Below are 21,494 nucleotides of genomic sequence, written 5' to 3'. Positions count from 1 at the left end.
TGAAATGAAGAGGACTAATCTGTCTTCTAGCTGAAGTCAGAGCTGCAAATTTTACTGGCAAAAATATCCAGAACATGTCGCTTACCCACAGTGATGGTAATGGAGTTGCTCCTGGGTGACGTTGAGCCAATTTCCCTGTATGAGTAGTCACAGGTGTACTGGCCCTGATGTGAGGCATCTACAGTCAGAGTAAATGTTGTTGTAGTCACTGCAGTTTGCTTCTTTACTGATGTCCCAGTTTTATACAAACTGAAGTCTACAGAGATGCATGTTGGGCTGGGTGTGGAACATCTGAACTGAAGGACTTCTCCAGGTGAGACCACAGAGTTTGGGGAGATCCGAGTCAATGTAGGAGTCTGCAAGTCTTATAATAAAGGAATATGTATAATCATTTTGTAACTGCTTTCACTTTAAACAGGGTATTGCTACAACAAAATTCAACAACAACAAAAGCCTACTTGAGCACACGACTCCAGCATCTTCTTCATGTCCACAGTTCTCTTCTCCAAATCCTCTGTGTGAGCAGTGATTTATGTAGCTCTCAGTTCCATTACACTGAACATCATCCAGCCAGGTTGGTTCACTTCCCTGACCAAAGCGGGCATTAGGAGGAGCACTGACAGCTTTACCACATCCAAGCTGTCTACACACCACCTCTGCATCCTTTAAGTCCCAGTCATCATCACACACTGTTCCCCACTGGGCTTTGTGCTGGATCTCCACTCGACCACAACAGTTACTCGGACCATTCACCAGCCTGACCTGATTACGCTCTGATTTATCACATAAAAAGAGAGCAGGTTTTACTACTGATAGATCTGTGTATCCATCAGTTTGATCATGAGATATAAAGGGAAATAATATTCGGAACAAAACCAGTTGGGAAAATTTTGAACTACTCTATTTTCAATCTGTGTATGCTGAATAATATTGAATTTGTTCAGTGTAGTAAATAACCAATTTAAATATCCAAACTATATTCAAAACAGTGTCTCAACTGAACAATGAAATATTTGTAGGTATGTACAATGAAAAAATGTAGTGTGTCTCATTTATTTTCCTCAAACTGACTCCATCCAATACAAATTTTTAAACTTGATAAGTACAGGCCACACCAGGTTCAATGGAAAGAATGGGAGTTCAACTTGACTTAAATTCATATGTAGAACATTAGAAAGGATTAAAGCATGTATGTACATTCACAGTGAGACATTTACATTCATGAAATAAACAGATAATAATCTGAATAATCTATTATAATCCATTGGATTAAAGAGCAGATCATCAGAGGAGACTAACATTTATTTAAGATTTATACCACAGCACTGCTGAATTTGCACAAATTGTTGATTAATTGTCTATAACAGCTTTACAGTAATGTGCCTGTTGTAATGTTATCATTTCTATAGTAACAATTTACACAGGGACTCTTCACATAAACGAATTAAAAACATGTAATTGTTGATATGGTGAAGTTTTCTGTAAGCAGGAGAGGAGTTTATCTCAATAATGTGACAAACTGCATTTTGGTGATGGAACCACTGTGTATAGCTGCTATAACATATAACATGATAACAGGAACTAACTTCACAGACCTTCCACAACAGTAAATGTGACTAAAATAGATTACATTTAAACACTTAATCCTATTCCCGCATACCCCCAAGTGTTTACTATCATTTAGTATCTAATGTGTTTGGCATGCGCAACACTTAAAATATTTTAGTTCTCGTATATAATCTATCTAGCTGTTAAAATGACAGCCAGCCAACTTCAACATTGTGGAATTTGTAGCTGTTGTTACTCTGTTCTGAAGATCTGTATCCACTTAAGTTGACTGACATTTACTAAAATGACTAAGGTGTCAGCAAAATAATTAATTTAAAAAAATTGTCAAACTAATAAATGTTAATCAATACAATATAAATATAATTACATTGATGACAAGGTCATAATATAAGAGTGTTTCTGTACCTGAGCAAGTAACACCAGCATCTTTACCATGGTCACAGTTGTGTATACCAAATCCTCTATGAGAGCACTGTGTGATGGTGCTTTCACTTCCAGAACACTGAACATTATGCAGCCTTATTGGACCACTTCCCTGACCAAAGTGGGCACTTTGAAGAGCGCTGACAGCATTACCACATCCAAGTTCTCTACACACCACCTGCGCATCATTTATGTCCCAGTCATCATCACACACTGTTCCCCACTGGTTATTATGATAGACTTCCACTCTACCAGCGCAGGAGTGATTACCACCAGCGAGTCGTATATTAGCGCCGTATAAAGCTTCCACTAGAACTTAATTGTAAGCAGCACAAACACACACAACAAAAGTTTGGAAAAATTTCCATTAGAAAGAACAAAAGGAATCCCTACAAACACCATTATCCTACAAATAATATGAAAATGCATTAAAGTACCTCCCAAAGACCAAATTGCTAGGAGTAGATGAGATGCATCTCCTGATTATTTCTAGTTTTGGACCACAGCATCTCCACTCATTATTAGAGTGGCAGAAGAAATAAAAAAAAATAATAATAATAAAAAAAACACAAAAACTATACCGCCACGCATGAATAGTGCTTTAACGTGACTGTTCCCCAAACCAAAGCAAGATCCAACACTCTCTGCTAATTACCGCCCTATTTCTCTAACCAGCACTGATATTAAAATCATCAGCCAAGTATTAGCTTCCAGAATTGAACCTAATACATCTCGTCTCATTTACTCAGATCAAACAAACTTCATTAAAGGAAGACATTCCTCAAATATTTTGCAACAAAAGTCAAACGTGGCTGTACAATGCAATAGTACATCTCAAAAAATCGTTCACGTTACAACAAGGAACCAGACAAGAATTTTCACTCTTCCCATCTCTTTTTGTCTTGGACATAGAACCATTAGCCATAGCAATACATCAGAATAACAACATTAAGGGTTTTATAAACAAACCCAACTGGAAAATCAGAATCACTGTCATCAGTATCACTCAGAAAAGATATTAAACTTAGAATCATTTGAAACAATATAATATTACTCAAAAACTAGAGAATAATGACATTGTATGGGGACAACTGGAATGCTGCAGTGAATATATTGGATGAAATTAGTCTCAAAAGTATTAAGAAATGCGTGCGCAATTATGCATGAACTTGATAAATGTTGCAAATGCATCTTACTATCCACAAACAAATGCCTTACAGTTTCTGTCTGTGAAATTCAGAATTAAATGATTGTGCGGCAAAATAGAAATGTTCTATTTTGTATTCATGTATCATAATTTGTGCGTGCAACAAGTAAGATGTGCATTTGTGGATCAAGTGACACGCGTGCATTCATTGACGTCTTTTCTGAGTCGATTCTGTTCGGTTCATTTGGATTTTGAGATTTTCTTTTCGCAGTTTGCTTTGTACAATCCACACACGAATATCTCCCGATCCACACACACACGCACACACACACACACACACACACACACACACACACACACACACACACACACACACACACACATATCTGCGTCCAAAAAATGCAGCTACCACTAGATGGCAGTCTCAGCATCACAGAGTTGGAGGCACCTGCCTACTTGTGCTTGATTTGTGCTATTGGACATTCTTGGCATCCTCCCAAAGAAACACAGACCCATCGATTAAAATGGATAGTACTGATTAAAACCAGCAATCTGGATGAGTAAGTACGACCAATTTGAACTACGTAAACGGATGAAAAGTCAAGCTTACTTATTTATCTAGTTAAGGAGCACCGATCATGGTTCTATTTCATTTCTACTGACCGCCAGAGGCAGTGCTTTCAGCACCTGGATGTCCATCACATCTACGTGCAGGTCGAGTGTTTATATCAACAAGGTCACCTGTGACCTGGGTGACGTGTACTAAAGGCACGTCTAACCCAGAAATGACTTCTTGTTATCTTCTCGCGTTGGTAAGCAGGTTTCAGGAGTAGTCTTGTAGTCTTGTAGTCACCACTGGTAGTCTTGTAACACAGAAGTAGTGTTGGAGCTACAAACATTCGTCCTCCAAAGACCACGGTTAGCCACAGCACTCTAAAAATGGGGTTAGACACAGCACCTTTCAAGGTGATTCCTCAGAGCACTTTTTTCAGGAAGACCTCTCAGTCCGCAGCTTTCTGTATCCCACCCTCAGCTCCATATATCGAGGAGGTGCAGATGTGCTGAGCAGATGGGCAGACCTGAGATGTTTCTCTCATCTACTGACAGACTGTAGAGCACTATCTAATAGAGTTGGGGAGGCTAATGTTTTCGTTAACCTCGCCCGACGCCAAATATGGCTGGCCCAGTCTCCACTTTTGGAAGCCTGCAGGAGAGCCCTCTGCTCTTTTCCTGTTATTCCTGGGGAACTATTCGGCCCAGATGCACAGCCAGCCCCTGGAGCGCAGCCTACAGGTTACACAGGCCAGACAACAGTTTGCTAGTCTGCATCGTAAACACCCCGCTAGACAGAGACCCTCTAGGGCAACAAATATGTCTCAGTACATACCACAGCCGATTACCCAGCCGAGAGCACAATGCCCACAAAGGTTTCATCAGCCAATCCCCACCCAGCCCCCTCGCTTGGCACAGAGAGGCCAGACTTCGGGCATCGCGCCTCCAGAAATGGTAAGGGGCGAAGGGGTAGACAATGACAGCACCACTCACGCAGTCGGATGCCTCACCAGCCAGCAGCTCAGATGCTGGGAAGCGCTTACGTCAGATCCCTGAGATGTATCAACCCTGTCACAAGGCTACAACATTCAATTCAGACGTTGAACGCCGAGGTTCCTGGTAGTCAAAATGACCTTAGTCAAGGACCCAAACAAGGCTCTGGCCCTACGGCCAGGAGGTCTGTGCTCTCCTGAAGAAGGGTGCATCGAGCAATTAGAGAGCACCTTACAGAACAGTGGATTCTATTCCACGTATTTTATTATCGCAAAGAAAGATGGTGGATTTCGCCCTGTACTGGATTAAAGACCTCTGAACACACACCTCAAGGTTTTCAAGTTCCACATGCTACCTACTGTGGACGTGCTGTAAGGCATCAGGCAGAATGATTGGTTTACAACCATTGACCTGAAAGACGCATATTTTCACGTTACAATCGCACCCCAGCACAGGCAATTCCTCTGTTTCGCCTTCAAGGGAAGGACTTACCAGTTTTGTGTGCTCCTGTTCGGGAACTCGCTGGTGCCAGAGGTCTTCACCAGGTGTGTAGCAGCGGCATTGTCTCCATTGCAGGCCGGGGGATGCAAATTTTCCTGTACTTAGATGACTGGTTGATCTGTTCCCAGTCAAGGGTAGATGCCATCAGAGAATCAGCATTGCTGGTCTCCCATGTTATCAAGCTAGGGCTTACAGTGAATTATGGAAAGAGCTCTCTGATGCCCAGTCAGCGAAGACTGTTTATTGGCATCCAGTTGGACTCACGGTTGATGATGGCTACCCCCTCTCAATGGCGAGTTAGCAACATCCTCCAGCTCATCAGTCGCTTCAGAAGAGGCAGGGCTCTGGCCCTCAAAGCATTTCATTGGTGGTCCCTTTGGGCCTTCTGTCATTACAGCCTCTCCATATCTGGCTGAACGACTTCAGCCTGCATCCCACTCAACACAGGCACAAGCTGGTCAGAGTCACTGCCAGTTGCCTTAGGTGCCTGTGCCCATGAAGGAGAAAAGCATATTTTACCCAGGGGGTTCCCTTACATTCTTGTAGAGAATTAGTGACCACAGATGCCTCCCTGGAAGGCTGGGGAGCTGTATGGCAATGCAGGGCAGCCAGAGGCCAGTGGAGTCCTTGGCAGAAGGAACAACACAAATTTGTTGGAGCCACAGGCAGTGCGGCTCGCCATCAAACATTTCCTTCCATTTCTGGTAGGAAGACATGCCCTCATAAGAACAGACAACACATCTTTGATCTACCATGTAAACCACCAGGGGAGCACCAGGTCCAAACAATCCTTGAGGCTGGCCTAACATCCTCAATTATTGAACCTGAGGGCTCTTACCAGGCACTCAAAACACAACTGCAGATTTTCTATCCTGGCACAACCCACACCCTGGCAAATGTAAGCTGCACCCCGAAGTAGTGCAAGCGATCTGGCACAGATATGGCAGGGCAGAGGTGGACCTTTTCGCCTCACTGGCAATGACACACTTTCCCCTTTGGTTTTCACTGGGGGAACCAACAAGCCCCTTAGGCCAAGATGCACTGGCCCATGCATGGCCAAATTGACTGTATGCTTTCCCTCCACTACCATTGATACTGCCCTCCCTAGACAGGATCTTCAGGGGCAATCACAAAGTCCTACTAGTAGCCCCCAAATGGCCAGGGAGAGTGTGGTTCCCAATACTACACAGATTACTGTACACGGAGCCTTGGTGCCTCCCTGTGAGGAGGGATCAGGGTCGAATCTGGCACCCGAACCCATCCTGGTTGCAACTTTAGGTCTGGCCTCTGAAGTGCCAGAGCCATTACTAAGGCTGTGTGATCCAGCAGTTGTAAAGACCATCCACAGCTCCCATGCACCTTCCACCAATGCGTTGTACGCTAACAGATGGAAGCTTTTTTCTGAATGGTTCCAAGCACAAAATCAGGAACCAACACGCTGTTCCATATCGGTAATCCTCAGCTTTCTCCAGCCCTGTCTTGATAGAGGCCTTGCAGCCTCGACCATCCAGGTATACATGTCTGCCATCTTAGCCATGCATAATAGAGTAGACGGTGTGACGATTGGGTCCCACACCCTTGTGACCCGCTTTCTTAAAGGTGCTCAATGACTGAGACCTCCTCGACGAAATCCAGTATCCTCTTGGGACTTGCATCTCGTATTAGAGGCACTGGGTCAGCCCCCATTTGAACCTCTAGAGAGGTCAGAATTGAGGTGGCTGTCTATGAAAACAGCTGTCCTCTTAGCCATGGCATCGGCTAGATGAGTAGGTGAGTTGCACACCTTATCAGTACGCCAAGAGTGCCTACACTGGAGTTCTGGGAACACAGGGGTAACTTTATGGCCGAACCCTTCATTTCTCCCCAAGACATTTTCTTAATCTTATACGAACCAGCCCCTCAGTCTGTCAGCTTTTAAGCCCCCAACTCAGAAGGATGAGCAGGGGTCGAGTGTGAGCCTGTTGTGCCCAGTGCGAGCACTAAAGTGTTATATCCAAATGACTGCTGAATTCCAGCAGTCAGATTCAGTTTGTTCAGTTCATTTGTCTGTCATACAGGGCATAGGCAAGGTCACGCTTAGTCCAAGTAGTGTCTGTCAAAATGGATTGTAGAGGCTACTGTTTATGCCTATAAGGGCAGGGGTCTCCAGATCCCTCCTCAGGTTCGAGGTCACTCTACCAGGAGTGGGTCTACTTCATGGACAGCCCTATGAGGGGTCCCTCTTTCAAATATTTGTACGGCTGCGTCATGGGCATCAACCTGCAAATTTTCAAGATTTTAAAGGGTGATTGTGATCTCGCACAACCCAGTGGCTACAACCATTTTTCCCCCAGCTTCACAGCCATTGTTAAGGGGCACATAGAACTTCCTCGTGACCTTGTTGGTATTACTCATCCAGGTGCTGAAAGAGGATGAGCGAGTGGATTTTTATGCTGATCGTGAAAGATTTGACGGTGCATGTTTAGGTATAATTCCGGAGACAGTCAGTACGTTTACATGGACAACAATAATCCAATATTAACCGATTAAGACAATACTATGATTAAGAAACTACCATGTAAACAGTAATTTTTAATTACCTTTATCCAATTAAAGACATTAGTAAACACTAATCGAATTTAGACATGTGGAGTACTCCTGTTTTAGTGGCATTATCGACATTTATTACAGACATGTAAACACCTTAATCACATTATTAACGTCATGTGAACGTTTGGGAAATTGCACTGTATTGGAATGCAAGACCCTGCAGCGGATAGTGAGGACAGCTGAGAAGGGTGTGTAGGTCTTATTTAGTTCTGTGTCATCTCATGTGGTTAGTGTGTTGTTCACTTGACTTGAACTTCCTGGCAAAGACAGAAATCTGTCATATAACCAGTTACACTTTTGGGACCTGCTGTGTTGTACAGGTTTATACCTCTTCTTTTAATATACTCCAGGCCTGGATGAACAAATGAGGATCTGATGATGATGATGTTGATGATGTAATTTCTCCATCTATTTTGGCAGAATAGTCCAATCTATTTGAGATTTTTGTACATGATTAATGTACATGTATATACTGTACATTAAGTATTCTGGTATTGTATTTGTGTCTTAGTCAGATTTTTCTCACCTTTTATGATACTGTGCATGCTGAGTTGTGAAAAAGTTTCAAATAGTTATTTCATAGTAAGTGAACATATGAAACCATGACTTCCTCCGTAGTGTGGTTTGTGTTTAGTGCAGGAAATAAAGTGTTTCCTGAAGGGGCCCATTTACACATTTTCATTTTTACTAGTGCTTGTGTTCTCTAAACCAGGAGGTCACTTCATCTTGTAAGACACAAGATGTGCTAGATTATATTGATCATTTTGTTTATTGAGCATTTTATTGAGCATTTCAGCTCCTTGTTTTTAATTTTTAATGTGTTAAGTATATATTTTTGTTCTATATGGAAAATGATGAATATTGCACAATATTAAATCCATAAACTATATACAGACATGTCCAAAACTATCGTTACCCTTGCATTTTATCGTGACGATGAAAAGTGTTTGAAATTAAAACACTTTTTCATGGAAATAAAAACTTTAATCAGTATAATAAATGTTAACCATGGTGCATACTGATGAATAGTTTCTGTAAGCAAATCCTTTTTCCTAGAATCATCCTATTTTAATTTCAAAGCCTATGTTATTGGTGTTACAAAATAGAATAGATAACAGATAATAACCTGTATGTGGAATATCAGTTTAAAAATGTATTGTTTAAATCATGGCCTCAGCACAAGTGTATTATGTGGCTGAGAAAATCCATGTGTTATGCTATGGAAAGCCTGTTTGTGTTTACATGCCTCTCTTTTCAGTCATTTAATAGACTGAAAAATAAAGCCCATCACTCCACCCTCATCTCAGTCTGTTTGAAAATAAAAAAAAAACATGGCCGCAACTGGTAAGTGCCCAACACGGCAAGATAATTCTCCTATGAGCAAAAAAAATCAAGTGAATGATAATGGAAAAATCTTAATGAGAAGTAATGCAAAAAACTAGAATAAACATTGCTGGCGGTTTTCCAATATGGAAGGTGGAAACAGAATTAACATACACGTACATGTATGTAAACACAACCTCTATAAAGCTTTGTACGGTCTAAATGGCCTGCTTTACATACCGAATCAAGTAGATACATTTTTCTCACATGGAGAGCCAGGTTAGGGAAAGCTTTGTGTGATCTACCGTCAGTGAAATGTATGTAATGCTAGCTAACTCCCATGCAGCTAATGATGTTAACACCTGAGCCTGAAACTCACATTAGAGCACATTACAAAGAAAACCAGAGCAGCAGTGGCACTCTTGGCCATTCTCATAAATCAGCATGAGAATAATTCCATGTATTTATAGTGTTGTAACTTGGTTTTCAAGCAGCTGAATGGTCGAGCGCGCTTGAAAGTGATGTCATGACAGGCTTTGCTAACGCTAACTCGAATTGAGCTCTACTAGTTTCTGGAGGTGGAACTTTGTATACACTTGCATAAGGAGGTACAAAATCATACAAATGTTGTTGAACCCACCTACTTTACTGTTAAAGACGTAATATTTACTATTTGGATTAATCTTTCATAATGTACCTTTAATAGCTGTAGTATACGACACCTCAGAGGTTCACAAAAAGTGCTGATGTGGGCTGGACAGAATTTGAGTTTGATGCCCCTGATCTAGAGAGTAAATTAAATTTATTCAAATGAAAAATACACTTACCAACCGGCAGAGAAGCTCCAAGAACACTGACTATGGAGAAAAAATAAAGAGGAAGAATTTCATTAAACCAGTGATGTAAACATCCAAAGCTGTCTTTTGTTTGATAATCTTAATAATAATAAACTCAACTGAAATATAAATAAACATCACCTATGCGTATTTGAATATATTATATCGTGCCTTCGATTCGGTCACAACTGAAACAACCGTGATCAACCTCTGCACTTCCAGTTACAGAAATAAAACACTTATATTTATTAAAAGCTATTAAAAGTTACAATAACCTGGCTGCATAAGTGTGCACACCCTTTTATAATTATGGGTGTGGCTGGGTTCATAATGAACCAATTACATTCAATCTCATGTTCAAAAGTAAGTATCATACAGGATTTTCTTCACATCTTGTTGGTTTCGTCTGACTGCTGAAGCCATGGTCCACAAAGAGCTTACAAAGCATGTACGTTATCTCACTTGTCAAAAGGAATCAATCAGAGAGGGATATAAAAGAATTTCCAAAACATTAGGTGTACCACGGAACACGGTGAAGCCCATCATCAACCAACAGAGAAAATGGAGCACCACAGTGACATCACCAAGAACAGGATGCGAAGGCTACAGCAGAACCAAAGGGAAGAGCTTTCTCTTACAAAGCCCCACATTTATGGAACAGCCTTCCAGTTAGTGTTCGGGACTCTGACACAGTCTCAGTGTTTAAGTCCAGGCTGAAAACATATTTGTTTACTCAAGCTTACCATGAGTAGACTTGCTTTTATACAAAGTACACAGTCTTATCCATCACAGGAGAGTAAACATAACTAATAATCTCTCCCTCTCTATACCTCACTCTCCCTCTCTCCTTCTGTCGAGCCACACGTGATATTATGGTGATGTCAGTGATCCTGATCCTTTCTGTTCTCCGGACCTGCCTGATCCATCCCGATGCCCTACCTCTGGATGGAGCTCTCATCAACTGGAGGCTACGTTCTGCTACTGAGGACGACCCCAAGCAGTGCAGCCTGGAGATTGCTGACGACAGTGCCGCTTGAAGTATCATGAAATGGTTTCGGACCTCAATTCCACATGGACATTCTCGCTGTGGTTGCTGGGACTATGGCTGCTGCGATGGCCTTAGGACTTCAATTACCACATGCAGTCCTGCACTCAGGTCTCTTTTAGTGAACAGTGGACTAGTTCAACAAACAGACTTCATATAAAAACCATAATGAACTTTCCTTTACTTTCACACTGTCCCGCGTTACCCAGATGAGGACGGGTTCCCTTCTGAGTCTGGTTCCTCTCAAGGTTTCTTCCTCATATTGGCCACCGTTGCCACCAGCTTGCGCAATAGGGATACATTCACACACTTAAACTCTCTATCCTGTGTTTATATGTTTCTGTAAAGCTGCTTTGAGACAATATCCGTTGTTAAAAGCGCTATACATATAAAACTGAATTGAACTGAATTGAATTGAATACTGATTACTCTCTATATGTGACAATCTCTCATATTCTTCACAAGTCTGGGCTATGGGGTAGGGAGGCTAGAGAGAAGCACTTTCTCACAAAAAAAAATCCAAGCTCAACTAAATCACCCCAAACCATGCGGCAAAATGTGTTATGATCTGATGAGACCAATTCCAAAAGGTATGTTTGGTGCAACAAAGCACATCACCAAAAGTACACCATGCCCAAGCCTGGTGGTGGCAGCAGCATGATTAGGGCTGCTTTTCTTCAGCCAGAACTGGGGCTTTTATCAAGGTGGTTTATCAATTTTACATCACAAAAACCTGTCATTTTAACATGTAGACTTTTTTTATATCCACTGTAATTGTTACAATCCTCTCCAGAAATATTGGCACCCTTCATGAAAATGAGCAAGCATTAATATATAAAGGAAGTAGCACAAGCGATAAGTGATATTCTTAGCTCATACAGGAACACTGTTTAATTTTATTTATACAACAGCACTGTTGAGTTCTGGATTCTGATTGGTCAGAAGATGCTGGTTAATTTGCTATTACCATCTCTGACAGTAGTGCAGCTTCAAATCGCAGGTTTATATTAACAGACTCCTCTTACTATCTTATTGTTTCTATAGTAACAGATCTATGGCAAAGTCTGAAGCCAATAAGAAAGATACACCACTCTTTGTGGAATGTTTGTCTTTTATTTTTACTTTATCTATTTTTTTTTGTTTTGTTTTTATGAGGAATGGCAAAAATTCTGGAGAGCACTGTGTGTATTACATTCTCAAACGAGGAAAAGAGTTTCCTCTCAACGACCAGACAATGAATTAAACAGAAAATCAATTCTAACAACTATTAAAGGATATTGTTTGAACACCAACATTTATAAGTTTCTTGTCAGACCTGACTGCGTTTGAAGAATTCACAAGAAGTGAAAACAGTCTCTCACACACATCTCGAAATAAAAGATACTGTAATGCCGACCATTGAAATATTGATCAAAGTGTCGTTTACAAAAGTAAACATGCTCTGTAAAGGTCTTTCTCTGGAGAATGTCTTCATGCTAAAATAAAAATTTAAATTCTAACATCCTCCACAGACTAGTAAGAAATAGGTGTAAGAATATCAGCAATCACATGGTAAAGAGTCATTGTGATCTGGGTAGACTCGCCTACACAGCATATACTCCACACATTTAAATGTGGAAATGATTATAATAATATAATAAAGAAAAAATCCAAATGTATCGATAAAAACATTGAATTTACCAAGAATTAAAGTGAGACAACGCCTCAGCATCCTGGTCCTTGAGGCGTGGGTCAGTTGGGTGTTGATTACAAACACTGCTGCTGTCTTATCATGACGAAGCTGAAGACTTCATGATAGCTGATTTTTTTTCTTCCCATGCATCTGAAGAGGCGGAGTTTCTGTTTTGGCCATTTCTTGTTCATGAAAAGCAGAAATCCTTTTACAATACAATTACAATTACATACAATACTTAAAAAAAAAGTTTGAAGAACAGACCACAGCACGGTTGTTTGTGAAACCTGTTCCAACACACAGGGTATATGAAGTGTCAAAAATATCCACTTCCTCTTGTCACTTCTTCTCATCTAGAGCCAGACAGACCACTCTTACAGATGTGAGCCCTATCACCCTGCAGTTCTTGCCTGGTGTCCCACTGAAGCTAAGCAGCATTGAGCCTGGTCAGTACCTAGATAGGAGACCTCCTCGGGAAAACCAAGGTTGCTGGTGGAAGTGGTATTACTGAGGTCAGAAGGGGGCGTTAACCCTGTGGTCTGTGTGGTACCTAATGCCCCAGTATAGTGACGGGGAGACTATACTGTAAAAACAGCACTGTCTTTCATTTGAGATGTTAAACAGAATCCTGACTCTCTGCGGTCGGTAAAAATCCCAGGACAATTATTGTAAAGATTAGGGTGTATCACAACAGATAGTGTGAACTTTTTCACACTATCTGTTGTTACCCAGATGAGGACGGGTTCCCGTCTGAGTCTGGTTCCCCTCAAGGATTCTTCCTTAACATCTTAGGGAGTTTTTCCTCACCACCATCGCCACTCAGTGGCTTGCTCAGTTGGGATAAATTCACACCTTTAATATCTGTATACCGTGTTGATATTTCTGTAAAGCTGCTTTGAGACAGTGACTACGTTTACATGGACAGCAGTAATCTAATTATTGACCTTACTCTGAGTAAGATAATAATGTGATTAAGGCGTTTACATGAGTGGCTTTTAGAATACTCCTGTCATGTACACGTTTTACATGTTCTAGAACATAATTAGATTAACAGCCCGCGTCATTACGTCACCGCGCCACGCCGTCCGACGTCCCTCCAGAATCTCACGTATCAACATTCAGTTCGTCTTCGTTATGGGATCGTATACAGTTTTGGGAGTTTTTATTTAATTTTTTTACGAACGCTTTAAGTGCGGTTAATTATTTGTCATGCTGTACGTGCAAATAGACAGCTGCTTGAAGCGGTGGGTGTGTCCCAAATCGCGTAATTACCGTCTATATAGTAGCCGAGATACATGTATTTTTCCCCACTGCAGGCTTGTAGTAGGCAAGTATGCGATTTGGGACGCAGCCGAACTCTCTCGTTCGCCGTAAAACGTAAAACTGCCGTGTGTGAACCTGTCCTGTCGCAAAATGCGGTGAAAACCTCCACACGACGTTCAGAATGTGATTACGGTGTTTACGTGTCTGTAATATACGTCCATAATTCGACTGAAACAGGAGTACTCCACCTGTCTTAATCCCATTAGAGCTTACTTCGATTATGACCTTAATTAGATTAAGGGAAGTAAAAATTGCTGTTTACATGGTAGTATCTTAATCAGAGTATGGTCTTAATCGGATTAAGAGTGGATTATTGTTGTCCATGTAAACGCAGCTACTGTCTATTGTAAAAAGTGCTATACAAATAAAATTGAATTGAATTGAATTGAATTGAATAGGGGTATAACCCCGGTGTCCAGGTGAAAGTCCCCCATTGGTCCTTCTCCATCATGACCCCCTAATAATCCCATTCTCTGAACTGGCTACATCACTCTCTCCTCTCCACTAATAGCTGGTGTTTGGTGGGTGATGCTACACTCTAGTGGCTAAAGAGATTTCCCATCATGCTATGTAAAGCATTTTGAGTGTCTAGAGAAGCACTATATAAATCTAAGGAATTATTATTATTATTATTATTATTATTATTATTATTATTATTATTATTATTATTATAGTAAGGTGTCGGGCCATGAAAAGATGAAATGTACTGGAAGGATGAACACCATTTTTCCAAAAGAGATAAATACACACACACACACACACACACACACACACACACACACACACACACACAAACACACACACAGGGATGGGAGGGTTACTTTAAAAATATATAATTATTTAATTCTGTTACAGCTACAAATTACTTCATAAAAAATGTCATCAATAACGTAATCCAAGTCTCACAATATGAAAGTAATGTAATCTGATTATTTTTGGATTACTTCAAGGTCACATGTGTAAATAATGTCAAAAGATGCCACGAGTGAACCTTGTACCCGTTTTGCCGTCATTTACGCATTTGAATGACGATGTAATACGAAGCAATGTGATAACATGAAATAAAAAATGACCTTATATGGTGATGGGAGTTGTTTCGACTCAGGACAGCTGGCATTTGCTGTTATTGTCAAGAAACGGTTTGACGTCGACAACAATACAACCTTCGCTGAGACTAGGCTGACGGGTAAGGAGCAGGAATTTGGACAATAGTTGCTGTAAGCCTTTTATAATCGACCAATCGGTGTGCGAGAAGGTGGGAAATACAGAGCGGGGTTAAAGCAATGCGAACATGCGCACACATCATCCGGTGTTAGACCATAAACACATCATAATGAAACTAAAGCCGAATCCGGGACATTTTCTCAAATTTAGGAATCCCGGACGTACGCTTTTTTAAAGTTCTGAAAAAGAGGATGTGTGGTCACCCTAACGAAAGCGTTTCAGAGAACAATTTGTGTTCATTTCTACCAAATGAACTTTGCACAGAATTTATTTGCACATGCACCAGGAGGTTACAAACACCAGAAGTGATGAAAGTGCACTATACAAAATAAAAACTGAATTGAACTGGACTCATCAAAACAGTCAGTGAGCCCTGGATGGGGACGGAGTCATCCTGGAAGAGAACACACCATCAACAACATCAGGAGAGAAACTTTCAATGGATAAAAGGATAAACATGTGATCGGTCCGAAATATTGATTTGGAGTGATGCCTCGCTGTAGTGGGACAAGTGGAGCCAATGTATGCCTGCATTAATATATATTCTACATATTAATGTAACCACTAGAGGGCAGTATAACATAACAGTCCAGAGCATGTCAGTCAGTTGTTAGTTCATATGATGAAGGAGGGAAATAAAAGGCATTACACACTCGGTATTGGGCTAGAGGTTTCAACAATACACATTACAGATTACATACTGTAAGGATTCAGAATCGATTGAACAATATGTCTAATATAAGATTGAAAATTCAGTCGTGTAACTTTGGTGCTTTCTGTGACCGTCTGATTCGAGATCAAATGAGTACGAGACAAAAGAGTAAGGCTGCAGTTGTTGAAAGAGACTGACCTTACACTAGAAAAGGCCATTAAAGACATTTACATTTACGGCATTTGGCAGACGCCATTATCCAGAGCGACTTACATTTATCCCGTTTATACGTCTGAGTAGTTGAGGGTTAAGGGCCTCGCTCAAGGGCCCAACAGTGGCAGCTCGGTAGTGCTGGGGTTAGAACTCACAACATTCCAATACAAACCACATGACTATAAATCTTTCTTTTTATTTCTCCTCTTTTTCCTTTTTTCCCCTTCTCCCTTCACTGTAGAAATCCAGAATGTAAGGCTTAAATGATTAGCGATACCGGCCGATACACACGCCGATGTGCATAATTGAATAAGAATAATAAGTGGCGTACTGGAACTTTTTCCCCACTTCAAGCCCTGGATATGCAGACACGTATGTCTGGTTTTGTCAGACCGGTCTCTTAACCCTGTCTGCGTGTGAACCGGGCTATAGCGTATACTCCTTCTTTGAGTACGTTCTGGGTTGTCTGTGTGTCAGTCTGAGATTCTCGTTAGTGCAAGATCTCAAGAACGAGTCGTTCAATGTTTGTAGGATTTAAATGGAGTTACCATTCCATATAATGATCAGCTGATTCGATTCTGGAACCGATCCAGACAAGGTAAAGGTCACGGCAAGGTCAAACGACTATGAGGACTAGACTCGTTGGCCGTGTAGACATCATCATCGGCATTATCGGCATCTACTTGAATACGGCATTGTTTATTTATCAACGACGCTTTATTATACTGCGTACACGCTAAAAGTATTGGGGTTTTAGAGTTTAGGTATAGCTTGGTTTTAGAGTTAAGGTATATCCTCCCAAATTCATAATTAAGACCAACCTCAAAGTCCATAGTTGTAGCTTTTTGATCTATAGGACAATGACAGCGGTGACATCTTCTCGGCGGCGACTCTACTTCCTGCGGAGGCTCAGGACGGTTTTGTATTGCACACCTGTAGAGTACCTGAGCCCGGTCCCTCCAGGATTTTGCGATCACAGAAATCAAGGAACTCCGCAACAGTCGCAGGAGCTTGCGATTTTTTTTAATGACCGCAGATCTCCCGCAGATTTGGAATCTGCGATTTCAGCCGAAGCCCTCGTAGATTTGTGCGTGGAACATGAGTACAGCTAAAAAGGTCTCATTTACCAACAAACTTCACAGTGAAAGAACGTGCAGAACAATTTCGAGCGATTGCAATTGCGCCAATTCAGATAGTTTCCCGCAAAAAGATCGTCAAAAAATCTCCGCAAGTTGCATCGCAATTTGGAGGGAAAAAAGCCGCAAACTCCTGTACGGACTGCCTGAGGCTTACAGCAAGCTTTTCAGTGTACAGTTCTCACAGACGTTTGTGCTCATGAAAAAAAACTTTGTCAGCTATCAACACTCTCAGTATTGTTTGTCTTTAACTTTTACATTTGCATACTGTCATGATTTCTAACTGAATCGAACTTCTGCCAGAGTATAGATTACCCATGACGAGTTGGTTCCTCCCAAGGTTTAATCCTCCCTAAATTCCATCTTTGAGATGGAGACGTGAAGGTTGTCTGTCTTTGCTGTAGCTTTGGAGGCAGAAAATCAAGAGGAATCAAACTGCACTACAACGGAAATGGGATGTGTCATGAATATTCTCATATAGACAATGTGGCTTGAAAGTCTATGAACTGTTTAGAATTGTGTATATATATACACATCTGCATTCAGATTTTCACACAAGTCCTAAAAGTAGATAAAGAGATCCCTATTAAACACATGAGATGAGAAGATTATACTGGGTCATTATTTATGAGGAAAATGATCCAATATTCCATATCTGAGTGGGTAAAAGTATGTGAAGGTTTGTTTTCAGTACGTGGTGTGACCCCCTTGTGCAGTAATAACTGCAGATAAACGTTCGGGGTGACTGTTGATCGGTCCTGCACATCGGCTCGGAGGAGTCTCATCCCGTTCCTCGGTACAGAACGGCTTCGACTCTGGGATGTTGGTGGGCTTCCTCACATGAAGTGCGTGCTTCAGGTTCTTCCACAACATCTCTACTGGATTACGGTCAGAACTTCCAAAACATTCGCTTTATTCTTCTTGAACCGCTCTTTCTCTTGGGATTCAGTTCAATTCAGAATTCATTGTTCCATGCAGCAAAACAGCCCCGAACCATGACACTACCCCCACCGTGTTTCACAGATGTGATACGGTTCATATGCTGGAATGCAGTGTTTTCCTTCCTCCAAACAGAACGCTTCTCATTTAAACCAAAATGTTCTATTTTGGTCTCATCCATCCACGAAACGTTTTTCCTTCCATTAGCCTTCTGGCTTGTCCACGTGATCTTTAGAATACTGCAGAAGGGCAGCGATGGTCTTTTTGGACAGCAGTGGTTCTCTCCTCGTGACCCTGCCATGCACACCGTTGTTGTTCAGAGTTCTCCTGATGATGGACTCCTGAACATTTTCTAATGTTAATGTGTGAGAGGACTTTAGTTGTTTAGAAGTTACCCTTAATTCCTCAGTGACCTCGTGGACTATTACACGTCTTGCTCTTGGAGAGATCTTCGTTGGTCTCCACTCCTGTGGAGGGGAACAGTGGTCTTAAATTCCCTCCATTTGTACACATTCTGTCTGACTGTAGCTCGGTGGAGTCCAAACTCTTCAGAGACGACTCTGTGACCTTTTCCAACCTGATGAACATCAACAACTCTTCCCTGAGGTCCTCAGAAGTCTCCTTCGTCCGTGCCATGGTACACTCCCACAAACACGTGTTGTGAAGATCAGACTTTAATAGATCTGTTCTGTTCTTTAAATAAAACACTGTTAAATACTGTTACAGTATTAAACATTCCAATTGTTTTCCCCCAAACAGTCGTACTCGTGGGGGCGGGGCTAATTGCACTGAATTCATTTTGGAGGTTTTTATGCATAATATATCCACAGTGCTGTTGTATTCTTGATTCTGATTGGTCAGAGAGTCTCATTTTCTGCCTCTTGAGTGGGTGTAAAATGGCCTAATATTTGGATCATTTTAGCTGCACGTGCAGTGGAGTAAAACCCATTTCAGCTCGGATGTGGATTTTGATGACTCTAATCCCGCTAAAACATCACCCCGTGTCTGTCTCACAGCAGGCAGTCGCTATCCAACCTCGAACGCATTAGTGAAGCCCCGCAGTACCTCCACAGAGCAGGCAGATGGCGCTGAGCAGGCCCGTCTCCGCGTCGTCCATCTCCAGCGAACGCCCGAACCCGGCGTTGTGCATCTGCGTCCGGTTCAGCGTCAGTCCGTCCGAGAACGTCATGGTGTCCTGATCTGGAGTGTAGCGCGTGCAGATCCGCAAAATCTGAGACGGGAGACGACGGGATACGAGGACGGGACAGGATACGAATGTTACGCTGTTTTGTTAGTGTGTATTGTTAGTGTAGTTGTTGTAGCGTGTGTGTGTGTGTGTGTGTCTCACCAGGATGTCGAGGCAGGCCGCTTTGAGCAGCGTGATCTGATCGGCGATGGTCAGCGTGGTGAAGCCGGGCAGCTGCTTGGCGAACTCCACGGTTTTGATGATGCACTTGGTGGAAAGTTCGCTGAATTTGTCCCACAGGTCCACGTCCAGAGAGACTCTGATCGGCGCTGTTGTTCTACAGGACAAGACGAGAAAGCACTTCACGTCACGTCACGGCCGAGTCGTCACAGGACTAGCGCCCTCTGATGGTGCGTCTCACTCACCGTGGTGTATTTGCCCAGCTGGCACAGCGACGGAAAGGTGTCCTGGTGAGCTTTTCTCACGCGCTCAATCATCTGCTCCGTGTCGGGACTCATCACGTAGCTCTCGGAACACTCCGGCTTCTTCTCCTCCTTCTTCTTCTTGTTCCGGTCGTTCCGGACCGCTGCGAAGGACGAGCAGAGACGAATCAAACCAGCCGGCAATGATTTATTTATTTATGTTGCCAGATTCTCGGAAACGTGCACCTGGTGCATGAGCTTTCCCCGTGCCTCCGTGCCTACTGATCTACACGTCCCTGACACACACAGCACAGAGACGGCAGTACGGCCGCCGTAAAAAAGAAATGTCACTCCATCGCCACTAGATGGAGCCACAACTCTATCTATTTTTGCTGCTGGATTCACGGTCTGTCCTCAAGTACCCACTCACTACAGCACAGGTCTTTAAAATCAGTCTGGGAATGATGTAATAATGATGAAAGGATACTTAGAAAGCAGAAGAAACGAGAAAAGAAGGAGAAGAAAAAAAAATCAGTAAAGAGCGAGGCAAAGATGGACGCACATTCGCGATACACGCTAACCTTTTGGAATGAAAGTTGATAGTGTGAATGCTAAAGCTTGGGAAGAACAGATCTGAATATCTCAAACACACACACACACACACACACACACACACACACAGCACCGGCAGATGAAGCTGTTAATATCAGTGATGAACGACGTTTGTGTGCCGCTCTAATCGAATCCAGTCACATGACACAGCACAGCCTGATTGCTCACCCTCAGTACAGCGTGTTGTGTGTGTGTGTGTGTGATGAAAAAAAGTGGTGTTTTGAAGAAGGTGGTGGAGAATGGTGTCTAACACATCAGTTCAAATGTTCTCATTGGTATTTAATTGAGTAAAGATGATAAATCATTTTGCTACATGGTTTGAGGCAATATAGATGAACTTGGATGTTATTGTGAGAAAGGGCTTCCATCTAGCCTATCCCATTCTCCACAGACGTGAAGAATATGAGAAAAAGTTCTCACATGCCAGGACTGAGCAGTACTTGCCAGGTATTTCCGCAGCTAGCTTCCCTGATAAGTTTTCTTCTTGTCCATTAAGGCAGGGGTTCCCAAACTTTTCCAGGGCAAGGCCCCTCAAATGGCATTAACATTTGACCGAGGCCCTCCTTTTGCAAGATGTCTTTAAAACACATTAAAAATACAGACTTCTGAATATATTCCCCTTTTTTTAAAATTAATAATTACATCTTACATCTTTACATGACATTACATTAGGAATTGATTGTGAGTGTGTGGTTGTCTGAGAGTGAGAATTTATTTTTCACACCAAATTGTTGAGGCCCCCTGGGCGCCCCCTGGGCGCCCCCTGGCGGCCCCCACTTTGAAAACTACTGCATTAAGGGAATTCCTGTTCTCTGTAATGTCACTGTGGTGCCCCATTTTCTCCCCTTGTTGATGATGGCCGTCACAGTGCTCCAGGGTACATCTAATGCTTTTGAAATGCTTTTGTAGCGCCACCCTGATTGATAACTTTTGATAATGAGATCCCGTACATGTAAACTCTTTACAGACCGTGGCTTCAGCAGTCAGATGAAAATAAAATATCAAGAAAATCTTACAAAACAGCTGAACTTTATTTGGGGTTAATCAGAATCAATCCATTGATGGAAGGTGTGTGATAGTTACTTTTGAACATGAGTGTGAATGTGATTGGTTAATTCTGAGCACAGTCACATACCC

The 21,494-nt window shown here is 42.0% G+C and overlaps 1 protein-coding gene across 1 annotated transcript in view; it reads right to left on the bottom strand.

Moving 5' to 3' along the window:
- The window catches only part of LOC108261342 (deleted in malignant brain tumors 1 protein), a 48,368-nt gene that overhangs the window by 7,038 nt on the left and 19,836 nt on the right, over positions 1-21,494 (bottom strand). Inside the window, exons 5-6 of the mRNA XM_053677991.1 lie at positions 459-773; positions 86-364 (exon numbers count right to left, since the gene is read on the bottom strand). Coding sequence (XP_053533966.1) covers positions 86-364; positions 459-773 — 594 coding nt within the window. The remainder of the gene's footprint in view (positions 1-85; positions 365-458; positions 774-21,494) is intronic.

The sequence above is a fragment of the Ictalurus punctatus genome, chromosome 2 (assembly GCF_001660625.3).
Source record: "Ictalurus punctatus breed USDA103 chromosome 2, Coco_2.0, whole genome shotgun sequence".
In the NCBI taxonomy this organism is placed as follows: Eukaryota; Metazoa; Chordata; class Actinopteri; order Siluriformes; family Ictaluridae; genus Ictalurus; species Ictalurus punctatus.
This window is presented reverse-complemented; position numbering and strand designations above follow the sequence as displayed.